The following is a 14,694-nucleotide window of genomic DNA, read 5'->3' as shown; positions in this document are numbered from 1 at the left end:
GCTAAATGACTAAAATGTAAATAACGTGTTATGAAACGTGTTCAACGGGATTTGGAAATGGCATACTTTACCCTTGAAAAGGTCAAAACATGAATCATACCAGGTATAATCAATCTAGCCACGAGACCTTCAACACCCACCCATCTGAATATAACCACAGAGGATTTGTCAATGCATCAACATCTTACAAGTTACTGTCATATTTGAACTTTTCACTGTAGAAGAATGTTGGTCATATTCCAGTCATATTTCAACATCAACAAGGTTATTTCCAGTTCCTTTTTCGACACTGTTTTCATTCCACGTGTTCTTCCCTGATTGAAGGTTACATCACAGATCTGGTCCATATGCTTTACAGTAATGTGTCTCTGTGCTGAGAGTCATCCTGAGGGAGATATTAGTCTGACCCTCAGTTCTCTGCTCCCCAGGGCCAGGATCTCATCCAGACAGAACTCTCAGCTCCGACGACACTCTAATTCACTCAGTTAAGATCGTCCCTTTGCTCAGTGGACTGTTTCCCTCATTTATTAGTTTCGTTTAGTCAAGCGGATCATTTAATGAGGCTCTACAGGTGGCAGGGACAGAGTGCCTGATCAGTGGCCTGCGAGGATACGGGTAACCTCCGGCCCCCAGGGCCCACTACATTTAAATCCATCTCTGCAGAATGGCTGGGAGACTGGCTGTGTGTGCAGGCTGACTGTGGCCCTTGTTGGGCAGTAGCAGACAACGTGGGAGGTATCACTGGGGGTTTGCTTATTAGACAGACAATGGAGAGGGAGGGAGGGAGGAAGGGAGAGGGAGGGGATACAGAAAGAGTTGAGTGTGGCTCTGCTGGAGGGGGGGGAAGAATAATGAAAACAGTTAAATGCATGGGGGTGATAATTGAGACACCTGGTGATTATGCACATTCATCATGCATTATGCATATGTGAGTCAGAGTTAAAGGGCTGTTTTCTCTTTCCTGGAGAGCCATGCAGAGCCAGAGCCAGCTTGGTGAGTGAGTGAGAGAGAGCAGAGAAGAGAGACAGAATGAAAGAAGCCGATGGAAGGGGAAAATAGCAGCATTGGGCTCAGTAACTGCTCCTGAGGGATTCACGCCAGGGCAAGCCCTTCTGTGAAGATGAGCCCACTCCACAGCGCTCTCTCTCACTCAGCACAGGACTGGGACCTCGCTGAAAACTCACGTCTCATTTTCTCTCTCTCTACTTCCTGTATCTTTTCTTTTAACCCTATTCTAGCCTTTCTGTCTGTCTCTTTATGTGGCATTCTATCTTTGTCCTGTTTTATCTCACACCTTTATTTTTCATATTTATTTTTAGCTTTCCTCTATTTGCCTTTACCTTCTCTCCTCCCCACACACTGTCCTCTTCTCTCCTCTCCTCCCCTGCTGTGTTGGGGTGATGTTTATTGCTGTGAGGTTATTTAACTCTCAATCTATCAGTAGCCAACTCTGGTTTCACCAGTGCTGCCAATCTCACTCTGCATGGCCACATCATGGCCCTTACCATAATTTGACTCTGCATTGTCACATCATGTCCCTTACATTAATCTCACTCCGCATGGCCACATGTCCCTTACTATAATCTCACTCCGCATGGCCACATGTCCCTTATCATAATCTGTTTCTGCATGGCCACATCATGTCCCTTACCATAATCTGACTCTGCATTGCCACATGTCCCTTAGCATAATTTCACTCTGCATGGCCACATGTCCCTTACATAATCTGACTGCATGGCCACATAATGTCCGTTACCATAATCTCACACAAATGGTTATTGCGCCAAGCCTCGCGACCAATAATGCTTTTATGTAAGGCTCTTAAAATATTTTAATTAAAGCAAAAATTAAAGCATCATTTGGAGTGGTTGTTAAAAAGCAGATAGCTTTTAAACAGAATGGGAGCGCCGGGATGCTATTTCTACAGGATTCATAGCCCCGTTGTGTAGCAGTGATATTTAATCACAGTCAAATAACATTAGAGTAAAGGAGACTAAACCATTAACTGACGGTCACGCCCAAGAGCAATCAGTCTTCCCTTTTACACAATGCATCACCAAACAAATCTAATAACACATGACAACATCTCTCCTAATGATTACGTTGCATAAGATGTTGCGTTTACTGTAAATACAGCTACTATGTGGATACATTAGTGGTCTATGAGACCTGGCCTCTCAGTTCCCTTTATCTGTAGTTGTTGTTCCCTGCCTGGCGCTGTGTGTGGTATTTCTGTGCTTTAGACTACCTGGTGTGTTTAGAACGGAACACTCTCTCCCCGCACCATTCACAACTCCATTCCTTTAATGAGTTTAATCCTCGGTCCCTCACAGACAGTCCCTCCTCCACCCCGCTTCCCCTCTCCACCCCAGACTCTGCTGCTTAATTATGGGCCCATTTGGAGGACACCTCAGCCACATTGCGAGAAATGGTATCATCAAAAGTTCACCTCTCATCTGACTCCATATCATTAGGATTCATTAGATCCGATAGGTTGGATTGTTCACCAACCAGAGGTGGGAGACGGCTTGACACTGTGGTCGCCACCTCCTTGACTCATTAAACGCTTTAGGAGACGTTCAATATTGAGCCCACAAATCTCTGTCCACATGTCTGATTTGCCCGCTCTTTTCTTTTCCAACCTACTCCACTCAGGGCAGTGAATGTACTAAGACGTTCTGCTGTAGACGCTCTCCCTATATCTACATGCCGTTCAAAGATATTACTGTGATCTTTACGGCCCCTGAGACTCCCAGGATATCTGTGTTACATCTTGGCTTCTCGCCACCTCTTTTCTGTCCCCTCTCTTTAAGAGACAAACACACTCGCACTCACACAAACACTCATGCATGTGCACATTCTCACTCCCACATGCGCGCGCATACAGAAACGCGCACTTGCACACACACACACGTCTCTCTCTTCGGGGCCCCTTTCCTTCCAGTCTCTGTCTGTATTTACTGAGAGGTTTTGGGAGGATGAGAAGCTGTTTTCGGTAGATAAACTCTGAAATCACAGGAGTCATTGTCTGCAGAATATTATCCTAACTCCTCTCCTAATCCATCAGATTAAGGGTCATATTAACCTATCGTTCATATTTGTTTATTTTCATTAATTCCTGGGGAAATAAGGAGACAATCTAAAGAGAGGAATGGGATTTCAAGAATGAAGTCAATACATCACTGTCTCAAATGTCCTTGAAGTCTTTCAAAGAGACAAACTAAATGACTATTCCAAAGCAGTATTCCCTGTTATATGACATGGAACTATTGCATAATGTTTTATAATGGCAATTTTTAGGGATCTGTGTCAATGCCATTTGGTATGTTTGAAAATGTGATATTTTTTAGAACATTTATGGCAGGGATGTCACGCCCTGACCTTTGAAAGCCTGTTTTCTTTAGTTGGTTTGGTCAGGGTGTGAATTTCTATGTGTATATCTATGTTGTGTATTTCTATGTTGGCCGGGTGTGGTTCCCAATCAGAGGCAGCTGTCGATCGTTGTCTCTGATTGGGGATCATACTTAGGTATCTATTTTGCCTACCTATGTTGTGGGATCTTGACTCTTGTTTGGCTTGTTTGTGTGTAGCCATTGTGAGCGTCACGTTACGTTGCTTTTGTTGTTTTGTCGTGTGTTAACTTCGTTAATAAACATTTCACGCTGCACCTTGGTCCAATCCTGTATTCAACGAACGTGACAGAAGATCCTACCACCAACGGACCAAGCAGCGTGGCCAGGAAAAACAAAAAGCCTGGACATGGGAGGAGATACTGGAAGGAAAAGGATCATGGAGATGGGAAGAGATCCAGGATGGTATGGATCGCCTTCCTTGGGAGAAAAGACGGCGACTCCAAAATGCGAAACGACGAAGGAGACCCGAGAGGCAACCCCAAGAGAGAATTTTTGGGGGGCACACGGGGTGGTCGACGAAGCAGCAGGAGGCAGTGAAAGGGCTGACTGTGGAGGAGGTCTATTGTAGAGGTCCTCCAAGACCTGCGGATCAGCAGTATGAGAGAGGAGGCCGCCACATTACGGGAGCTGTTAGAGAAGAGGGAGCAGGAGCTCTCACTTCAGAAGGAGGCGTGCAGGAGGCCCAAAGGGAGAAGGAATTTGTGGATGCACGGAGAGAGGAGCTTGCCAGTCAACAGGAGGAGCTGAGAGAGGAGTTAACCCTCCAGCAGCAGAGAGCTCGGGCCTTAGAGCAGAGGCTGGCGGAGCCAGGTATTGCAGAGCCAAGTCCCCGCACTCGCTTTGAGGAGAGTGTGTCCGTGCAGGCACCAGGCTATGCGCCGGCTTTACGCACTGTGCCGCCAGTGCGCCTTCACAGACCGGTACGGCCCGTACCTGCTCCTCGCACCAAACCAGTGGGGCGCGTCTCCAGTCCGGCACGGCCCGTGCCTGCTCCTGGCACCAGACCAGTGGTGCGTGTCCCCAGCCCGGTACGGCTGGTGCCAGAGCAGTCCAGTCCAGCTCCGGTCAGCTGCTCCACTCCAGTGCTAGAGCAGTCCGCTCTACCGGTGCCTAGTCCAGCCCCGGTCAGCTGCTCTAGTCCAGAGCCAGAGCAGTCCGCTCCACTGGGGTCCAGTTCAGCTCCGGTCAGCAGCTCCACTCCAGAACCAGACGTCAACCCCTCTCCAGGGTCGGGGCCTCCCACACCAGGGTCTAGACAGGGCTTGGTGCATCGCAGGGGGATTGCCGGTCCAGGCCCAGATGTCGGCCCCTCTCCAGGGTCGGGGCCTCCCACACCAGGGTCCAGACAGGGCTTGGTGCATCGCTGGGGGATTGCCGGTCCAGGCCCAGATGTCGGCCCCTCTCCAGGGTCGGGGCCTCCCACACCAGGGTCCAGACAGGGCTTGGTGCATCGTGGGAGGACTGAGAGGGGAAGCATCGCACTGAGGTCCAGACCGGACCAGGGGTGCAACGGGGAGGCAGAAAGGGAGAGGACGTCACGCCCACCGAGGCTAGATGCCCACCTGGACCCTCCCCTGTTAAGTTAGGTTTGGTCCGCACCTTTGGGGGGGGGGGGCGTGTTTTCTTTAGTTGGTTTGGTCAGGGTGTGGATTTCTATGTGTATATCTATGTTGTGTATTTCTATGTTGGCCGGGTGTGGTTCCCAATCAGAGGCAGCTGTCGATCCTTGTCTCTGATTGGGGATCATACTTAGGTAGCCATTTTGCAAATTAAGATAGAGTTTAAAAATTGGATGAAATGCCTACCTATGTTGTGGGATCTTGACTCTTGTTTGGCTTGTTTGTGTGTAGCCCATTAGAACTTCACGTTACGTTGCTTTTGTTGTTTTGTCGTGTGTTAACCTCGTTAATAAACATGTATGCATTCCACGCTGCACCTTGGTCCAATCCTGTACTCAACGAACGTGACAAGGGATGGACAACACACGCACATTGCGATCAAAACATTTTAGTGGCCCCCTTCTTGACAGCGGAGATAAATCTTTTACGTATTCTTTTGCAATTCTACCCATTTTGCCATAGGGTGTAGGGAAATCTTTGCAGTTTTTCAAATGTCTGAGGAAGACTGACTAACAAAATCAAAGGGGGCCCCCCAGCCGGTAAATCGACCATGATACCAAGTTTAGATTGCTGGCCATTAAACTAACTTTGCTATCTAAAACATGTTAGCTGACATGGGTTAATATCAGTGACTGACATAACAAGAGAAAAACTGCTGATGCACATTCAAATTTTGAAATTGCACTTTGTGTATTCTACTATCCTAACTCTCAACAGTAAATTGAGTTCTTTGATGGACATATTCTAAACATCTGGTTACTGGGCATAGACAGCCACTCACACTAACGTTACATACACATACTGTACACTTAACCTCTCTCTCACACACACACACACACAAACGGCACTCAGGCCTCAACCTAATTACCAGGCGGTCTGAGTAAATACCAAAGAATGAAAATGATATCTGCAGGAGCTGACCTGGAGGTCATGGACATTATAAATATAATCTCTACAACCAAAAAGAGGCTGATATTCCACATGGTTACATAATGCAGGAGGAATTACTGAAGAATACCTCCTGTCATTTGTGTGGAGCAGTGATGGAGAGAGAGATGAGGAGAGAGACAGAACAAGGCCAGCTGTTTGGACGTGTGCGTGCATGTGTGTTTGTGGCCCCCCCCCAATGAAGGGGGACTCAGGGAAGGGATGTCCATATTTGTCAGGGAGATCTGGGGGTCCTTTGTGGAGTGTAATAGCTTTGGAAAGCAGATCAAGGTCGCACTCAAGCCGTCGTCTATGATGAGAGCCACAGAGACAGACTGAGAGACACAACATCCCTGCAGCTACCTTGAAAACACAAACTCCTCTAACAACACAAATATTCATCCACCTTTCTCTCCATCTCTCTCCCTCTATCTCTCTCCATCACAACACATAACAGATGCTATTGGATCCAACAAACAAACATTGCATTTTTTAACAACATTGCTAACGTTAATCAGAAATGAATGAAAGCTCCCAACATTTGGTAACAATGTGCCCAACCTTACATCCACAAAAAACTCACTTAGTTTTCATCAGGGGTAACTGTATTAGACCATTGATAGAGAGAGATGAAGAAGTACTTGAAGTCTTGGCAATGTGTGTAATGTCTTCTCCATCTTTATGAGTCTGCATAAAGTGCTGCATGCACACAGAGACACTGTAGGAGGATCAGATAGGACATAGGGGAACATATATTTCCTGTTTCCTGCATTACCCCTGCTCCCCATGGAGACTGCAGGAGGTTTACTGTCACCTGTCAATCAGCCGCTGACAGAGGGTGACCTTGCTCCCCATTCATGAGAAGTAATGTAAATCGACCTCGCATTTTCAACTTCCTTCCACTGCTGGTTTCCGTGGTGATTGCCTTGTAAAAGAGGTGCATTGCCAAATAAAATGGAAGTGTGGCCGATTTTACGCTCAATAACAGATGTGCTACCCATGCAAGATAAACAACGATGACAAATACGATAACACGATGGGTGGGAGCTTTCCTTCATGAGCCTCTTAACTGTAGATACTGCATCTATATGTTTAATGTTAATGACCAACTAAGCAATTTCTCCAGGATGGGTTCACCCAGGAACCGTGTGTGTGTGTGTGTGTGTGTGTGTGAGAGAGAGTGTGTGTGTACTGGATGGATGTTGCGGACCGGGCTTGGAGCACCAGGGCCGGTGGGGGGGATGAGGGGGAGGCTGTCTAACGCAATCTGTCCCTGGTCGAGTATCTGTCACGGATAACGTAAGCCAGCAGCCTCAAGAGAGAGCGATGCGCACCTTAAGCACTCGTTTTCCTCTGTTCACACAAACTCTCTCTTTCTCCACCTCTCTCTCGCTCCCCCCTCTCCGCCTCTGAAGGACAGTCAGATGGATGGGGCGGGAGCGCGACAGAGACATTGTAGCTCCTCGTAGAACGTTAACTGAGGAGAGAGGTGGCTGCATGGTTTCTCTCTCCTCAGTCTCTCTCTGCTTCTCTCTTTCTCTATTCTTCTTCTTCCCATTCCCAGTCGATCTCATTATCTCTCTCTCTCTCTCTCTCCCTCTCTCTCTCTCTCTCTCTCTCTCTCTCTCTCTCTCTCTCTCTCTCTCTCTCTCTCTCTCTCTCTCTCTCTCTCTCTCTCTCTCTCTCTCTCTCTCTCTCTCTCTCTCTCTCTCTCTCTCTCATGAATGTCACCTCTGCTGATGGTTGTGTGGAATTCACACACCACTCTCACACTCACTCGCTGGCTTTGGGTGGGGGGGTGGGGTGTTAGTTGAGGGCTGTGTGGAGAGAGAGCATGCCAGAAGAGGCGGAAGAGAAATCTCTCTCTGTCTATCCCTCTGTTCCGTTCCCGGATTCATTCTTGCGAGTCCATCACTATTCCGCCTGCTGTGCTGCCTCTGGATCTAAGTCTGCTGGATTACCGCTCTATTTCTCCGCTTATTATTCCTGACGCCTGCATTTCCACGGCAGGCAAAGTTGGGCATCCAGAGACTATATGTTGACTGCCTGTTCATTTTCTCTTGCATTTGTATGCTGTTTGAGCTTCAAAATGATTTCACTCTTCACTGGAAGAAGTGTGATTTTTACATGACAGAGATGGTTTACTTACAGGATAGGTTAGTGGTTTTGCTATATTTTGAACTTCGTTGTCGCTGGTGATTTGGTCGTGAGGGACAAGATGAGTGGGGAGGGAGGTTAGAAATGTAGGAAATGTCGATGTCTTTAAATGTTTTATTTTTATCAAACAGAGAAATTCTAACCTCACTCACCCGTCTTTATTTTTTACTGAAGATGTGACGTTACTGGTCTCTGTTTTTTAGTGTTGGTGTATTTATTTCTCGTCACACTGGAGGGTCCCCTTTGGATGTGTGACTGCACTTGAACTCTCAGCTTCCCCAGCTCTTCCCTTTTCCAGGGGGCTCTTAACCTAGACCCTCTCTCTGTAACCTCGCGTAAAACCCCTCTCCCCTCTCTGGGGGCTCTCCCTGGACCTTCCGACCGTTTTCTGCTGCTTGAGGACACATACAGCCCCACCAGAAGAGGGGCTGTTAGGTAGGAAGACACCCCCCTCCCAAAGGTGAGAGGGGGGGGAAGATGGCAGCTCTCGCCAGCTCTCTCATCAGACAGAAACGGGCGGTCAAGGACGACGGACAAAACCGACCGGTAGCCAACAAGAGGAAGCCCTGTCCCAAGAGCAACAAGTCTCTGTGCCAGAAACAGATTCTAGTCCTTATCTCTAAAGTACGGCTATGTGGGGGTCGAAAAAGTCTCAAAGAAAAGAGACCAGGTAAGTCATCTCTCTCTTCTTCCTCCTTTGCCATCTCCTCCCTTTCCTCTCTGACAAGTCATTGATTAGTTGTTGGAATGGTGGTCACATGTAAACACAATATACACTTTGAGGGGTAAACTTTTAATATTTTTTACTTTTATTCATAAATAGAATGTAACACTTGGGCATGTTCCTGTTGGAATTATATAGCAGAATGTTGATGAATGATTGATTTGAGAATGAGAAGATATGTGAGAATATAGAATTTGTTGGTTTTGGGTCAGTTCATGTCAGAATAAAAAGGGGCGCCATATTCTGAGCCCCTTGTTGTAGTATGTATTCCCTAGTCCTAGATAGGGAGGATACATAGAGCGACAACAGAGCTTAATGAGCAGTAGTGAGAAGGAGTCTCCCCTCACACTGCAGTCAGCCTTTCCCTAAGCCTTAGAGTTCCCATTCTGGGTAGTACACAGCTGCTGGGTTCCCACAGACACAGCATTAGAGTTCCCATCATGGGTAGTGGCTAGTTGGATAGTGGGTATGTCATGTGAGGTGGGTTATTACTCTGTCTGACCAGGACCACATGTTGTAGTAGACTACATAGAGAAAGCTCACATCCCACATGCATACATTATTCTTAGTTCATTGCACCTTTTAGACCCATCTTTGAGGAGGTAATTAGAACCACTTATTACAGTGTGTGTTTTGTGTATATTCCAGGTGTGTTGGTAATGTGCACTGTAACTACACCTACTGTTAATATTCAATTATATGTTGAAGACCCTTCAACCCTTTCCTCCCACACTCCAGAGATGATTAATGCATTTCAGATTGAGAGCAATCTAACCTGTGTTCTAATCTACGTAACCTTGCCACTGGCAAAAAATACAATGATCACAACATTGTTATTTTCAATGTCCATTTGGTGGCATTTAAAATGGCTGGTTTCTGTGAATTCTTCTGTGCTTCTGGATAGTGAAGAGTTGAATGTAAAGGTTAATAGCAGCTGCCATATTGAGAATATAACCCGTAGTGTATTTCCTACTTTAGTCTCTCTATATAATCCCTGTTTGGAGGAGAATCAATTTTCTACAAAGGCTAAAATGTCTCCTACATGACATTGCTATCTACCAGATGTTGCTGTATGGTGTTGCAGAGTCAAGAGGTGGTGGTTTGGGACACAGTAAGGAAATGTCAGACAGGGCTCACAATAGAATGCTCTATGTAATCCTTGTTACTTCTTGTGGCCATTGGCGTTGCATTATCAGAGATGTTTATTTTGCTCTGGCATCTCATCTGTTGTGTCAGCTTTAAGTTATTATACGTGACATGCATTGTCTGTGTGTCTTGGTGAGTGTTTGTAGATCAGAATTTACATGCAAGTGTGTTGAAGAATGCTTTTATTTGTGTGTGTGTGTGTGTGTACACACGTCTGTGTATATACTGTATACACACTGAGTTTACAAAACATTCAACTTCCTAATGTTGAGTTGCACCCACCCCCATTTTGCCCTCAGAACAGCCTCAGTTCGTCAGGGCATGGACTCTACAAGGTGTCGAAAGCGTGTCACAGGGATCCTGGCCCATGTTGACTCAAATGCTTCCCACAGTTGTGGCAAGTTGGCTGGATGTCCATTGGATGGATGACCATTCTTGATGCACACGGGAAACTGTTAAGCGAGAAAAACCCAGCAGCGTTACCCCGTTCAAAGGCATTTCAATGTTTTGTCTTGCCCATTCACCCTCTGAATGGCACACATACACAATCCATGTCTCAATTGTCTCAAGGCTTAAAAATCCTTCTTTTAACCTGTCCTCCCCTTCATCTACACGGATTGAAGTGGATTTAAAAATTGACATCAATCAGGGATCATAACATTCACCTGGTCAGTCTGTCATGGAAAGAGCAGTTGTTCTTAATGTTTTGTACACTCAGTGTATGTGTGTGTTTGTGGTGAGTGCTTGCCTACCATATGTATTTGTATGAGTTTATGTGTGTGTTTATGCCTCTGTGTGCCAGTGTGTAAAATCCCTGAGTAATGGATGATAACAACCTCTCCATGAGCCTGAAATAGCACAGTGCTGTATGCCTATTCCTTCAGTGGCTACAGAGTACACTGCTGCCATGCCTCATAGCTTTGTTATTTTAATGTATATTGGTGTTGCAACTGTGAGTGACATTGTAAACAACAGTGAAAAACAACAGGAAAACTCAGATGCTCTCACATATGACTGCGTATTTGCATAACACAGCTTCAGGCCACTAAATGTCTCGTAGTTGGGTTCACTTTAAGGTACTCACTTTGTTTCAGTGTTTATCTTTCATTTTGGGGGTGTGAGGAGAGTGATAAGTGATCCTTCGTCACTTCCTCCATTGTAAATGCATGATAGTTTATTCTGCTATCAAGCCATCAGTATCGGCATGGTAATACTTTCATATTTTTATAATCACATAAGGATATATATTTACTAGGGTCATGAAAACAAAGGATGAAAGTTAAGGATGTCATGTTACCATCAACCATGTGTGATAGTTGCAGAATGCAGCATCAGCCTCTGTTCCCACCTTGCCTCCACCTCTTCCTGTCCTGGTCCCTTTTAAGATGGCTGCCGCCGGCCCACTAGATGAAAGCTCTCTCCCACTGTCAGTGATCTGCAGCGATTCTCCCCTCTCCGTTCGATCCATCTCATTAATTGATACTGATTAATCAATAATCACCCTCTTTGTTTGTCCAAGGAGGAATCTGACCTGGGAAGGGTGGGATATCGAGCAGTGACCCCCTTCTCCCCTCACACACACCCTCTAACTTTCTCTCTCTCACTCACACACACACACACACGATCTCACACACACCCACATGCCATGCACACACGCATGAATATGCACACTCACACACACCTAACCCAGCCGAATGACACCTGGGCAAGATGAGACAGTAATATGAACCGAAGCTAAAGAGGAGTGTATGATCTGCAGTCACGCAGAAAGGAAGTGTAGTATAGTCCCAGACGTCTTCTAGTGCAGAGGTGGTAGGGTATGAGCAGGCATCAGTAGGGCCAATGGACTGCACTTGGGAAAAGTGCTTTGGATCGCAAATCTGGGCCGCTGTCGGAGAGCAGGAGACGAGGTCACGAGGTGAGATCCAGATGAGGATAGCATTAAGCTGACCACAAGCGCTCAGGGCCCTAAAGTCGCTTACTAGACAACATCTGATCACACTGAGCAGTGTAAGGTAGCCCTGCGACAGGGGTCGGAGAGAGAGAGAGAGGGGGTAGAAGGAGGGAGGAAGACAGAGAGAGAGAGGGGGAGAAGGAGGAAGGAAGACAGAGAGAGAGAGGGAGGGAGAAGGAGGGAGGAAGACGAGAGAGAGAGGGAGAAGGAGGGAGGAAGACAGAGAGAGAGAGAGGGAGAAGGAGGGAGGAAGACAGAGAGAGAGAGGGAGAAGGAGGGAGGAAGACAGAGAGAGAGAGGGAGAAGGAGGGAGGAAGACAGAGAGAGAGAGGGAGAAGGAGGGAGGAAGACAGAGAGAGGGAGAAGGAGGAAAGATAGACAGAGGAAATAGAAAGGGCAGTACAAATACAGTGCAAAGAAGAGACTGAGTTAGACCAGGGGGAGGATGGAGGATATGGGGATGGTGATCTGAGTTAGACCAGGGGAAGGATGGAGGATATGGGGATGGTGATCTGAGTTAGACCAGGGGGAGGATGGAAGATATGGGGATGGTGATCTGAGTTAGACCAGGGGGAGGATGGAAGATATGGGGATGGTGATCTGAGTTAGACCAGGGGAGGATGGAGGATATGGGGATGGTGATCTGAGTTAGACCAGGGGAGGATGGAGGATATGGGGATGGTGATCTGAGTTAGACCAGGGGGAGGATGGAAGATATGGGGATGGTGATCTGAGTTAGACCAGGGGAGGATGGAGGATATGGGGATGGTGATCTGAGTTAGACCAGGGGAGGATGGAGGATATGGGGATGGTGATCTGAGTTAGACCAGGGGAGGATGGAGGATATGGGGATGGTGATCTGAGTTAGACCAGGGGGAGGATGGAGGATATGGGAATGGTGATCTGAGTTAGACCAGGGGGAGGATGGAGGATATGGGGATGGTGATCTGAGTTACACCAGGGGGAGGATGGAGGATATGGGGATGGTGATCTGAGATAGACCAGGGGGAGGATGGAGGATATGGTGATCTGAGTTAGACCAGGGGGAGGATGGAGCATATGGGGATGGTGATCTGAGTTAGACCAGGGGGAGGATGGAGGATATGGGGATGGTGATAGATAAAAAGGGAATCGACAAGGGAGAGAAGAAGAAGAGAGAGATAGCTTGGTTTGATAAAGGAGAAGGGGGGAGGAGAGAGATGTGAGTGATCCTGTTATAGAGAGGGCATGTAGAGATGTTTTTGAGAGAGCGAGACCATGGCGTTGAGAGCTAAGGGACCACGGTTACTAGAAAAATAACGTATTTCTACACGCTAAGTGTAGACAGACTGAAGCTTTACAACAAGCACAATCACATATTTTCTGACAGTAGTACAGTCTACAGTCTATTGTACATCCAACAGGCTGTCATGATAGCCATCACATCTGCACAATGATTAAAATGATTACGTGCTTATATCACCAGTGGACCGTATGCAATCCTGTTTTTAAGCTTGGTGTTTTATTTGAGATTTAAAATGTCTTTAGCCATGAGAAACAAGGTTTAAAGAGAACATTTTGTATCTATTTTCAGAGTATGGAATAAAACCTAGGGAAAGAGTCGACACCCAGCAAGTGTCTGTCTGTCTCTGGGCAAAACAATGAGTAGAGGTTACCTTGGCTTTGTCCTACCAATTTCTGGGGATTTTCAACTTTGTACATGAACAACCCCTGTTTCGTCACAAGGCCTACATGACCATTTAGCAAATAGCATCCAAGGACCAGGATGCTGGTATCCATGCATAACCATATTGGATTAGTTTAGGAACAGAGGGAGAATCAATTGCTCTATTCCAGTGTTTGAGAATGAGAATGCTCAAGATGCAAGCATCAGATTACAGCCTTACGCAACAACAAAGATTTGGGGCCGTTCCATAATCTTTTAGGATTGTTGTTTTTGTTCAAAAGGAAAAAAGACAATTAGAAGTGAAGGGTTTGATGTTTTTGGTTTAGAGGTTTAATTTTCTGTCCCTAAAATAAGTCTCCAGGCTGGAGCTTCTAACAGATACAGTGTAAAGTAGACGGAAAGCTTCCAGAATCATGTTGAAATAAAAAAAATGCAGAATGCATAAATCAGATTATTATCATTCTCTTTGAATCGGATCAGGGGAAACGTGGCCTTTGGCCAAACACACAGCAATATTGGAGTACAGTAGCCTTCAGCTGTACTGGCAGTAATGAAGATAGGGGCTGTTGTGGTAATGCTGTTATGGTTTACTCAGAAGGTACATAGTAAAATTGTATTTAAATTATAAGAATAACTGTTTTTCTCATTTCATTAAAATAAGCACCATTACCATTTGGCATCAGGTTGTGTTGAACTGATTGAAGTAAGTACCAGATAGTACTATTACTTCATAATGTCTTACTAAATACTAAATCCCTTTGCAAACGGGAATGTAAAATAAAGTCTGGTCATATATTTGTATTGTGCAGTGCTAAGAGTTGACACTGTGGCTATGCTGTGTGACCCTGACTGTGCACTGTGCTGAGGGTGAGGGTGAGGGTGAGGGTGTTTGTGTTGCCGCTGGCCCTGAGGCTTATTAACTGTCACCCATTTCAGCTGAGGCAATATGTATGCACAGGAAACACCTTTTTGCCTTCTCTCTCCCTAAAGATATCGCAAATGACAAAGAACGCTATCGTAGCCTCCCACATATAACAGCTGAAATTGAATTTGTGGATACTTTGATTAAACCTGACAAGGACAGATTG

The 14,694-nt window shown here is 46.2% G+C and overlaps 1 protein-coding gene across 1 annotated transcript in view; it reads left to right on the top strand.

Annotated features, from left to right (window-relative positions):
* Positions 1-7,789: 7,789 nt before the first annotated feature.
* The window catches only part of LOC121541791 (fibroblast growth factor 11-like), a 78,876-nt gene continuing 71,971 nt past the window's right edge, over positions 7,790-14,694 (top strand). The window contains exon 1 of the mRNA XM_045208139.1: positions 7,790-8,786. Within this exon, the coding sequence (XP_045064074.1) occupies positions 8,594-8,786 (193 nt within the window). The 5' untranslated portion in view covers positions 7,790-8,593. The remainder of the gene's footprint in view (positions 8,787-14,694) is intronic.

This window comes from Coregonus clupeaformis, chromosome 27 (genome assembly GCF_020615455.1).
Source record: "Coregonus clupeaformis isolate EN_2021a chromosome 27, ASM2061545v1, whole genome shotgun sequence".
NCBI classification, from domain to species: Eukaryota; Metazoa; Chordata; class Actinopteri; order Salmoniformes; family Salmonidae; genus Coregonus; species Coregonus clupeaformis.
Note: the sequence above shows the minus strand (reverse complement) of the source record. Positions and strands in the feature narration are given on the sequence as shown.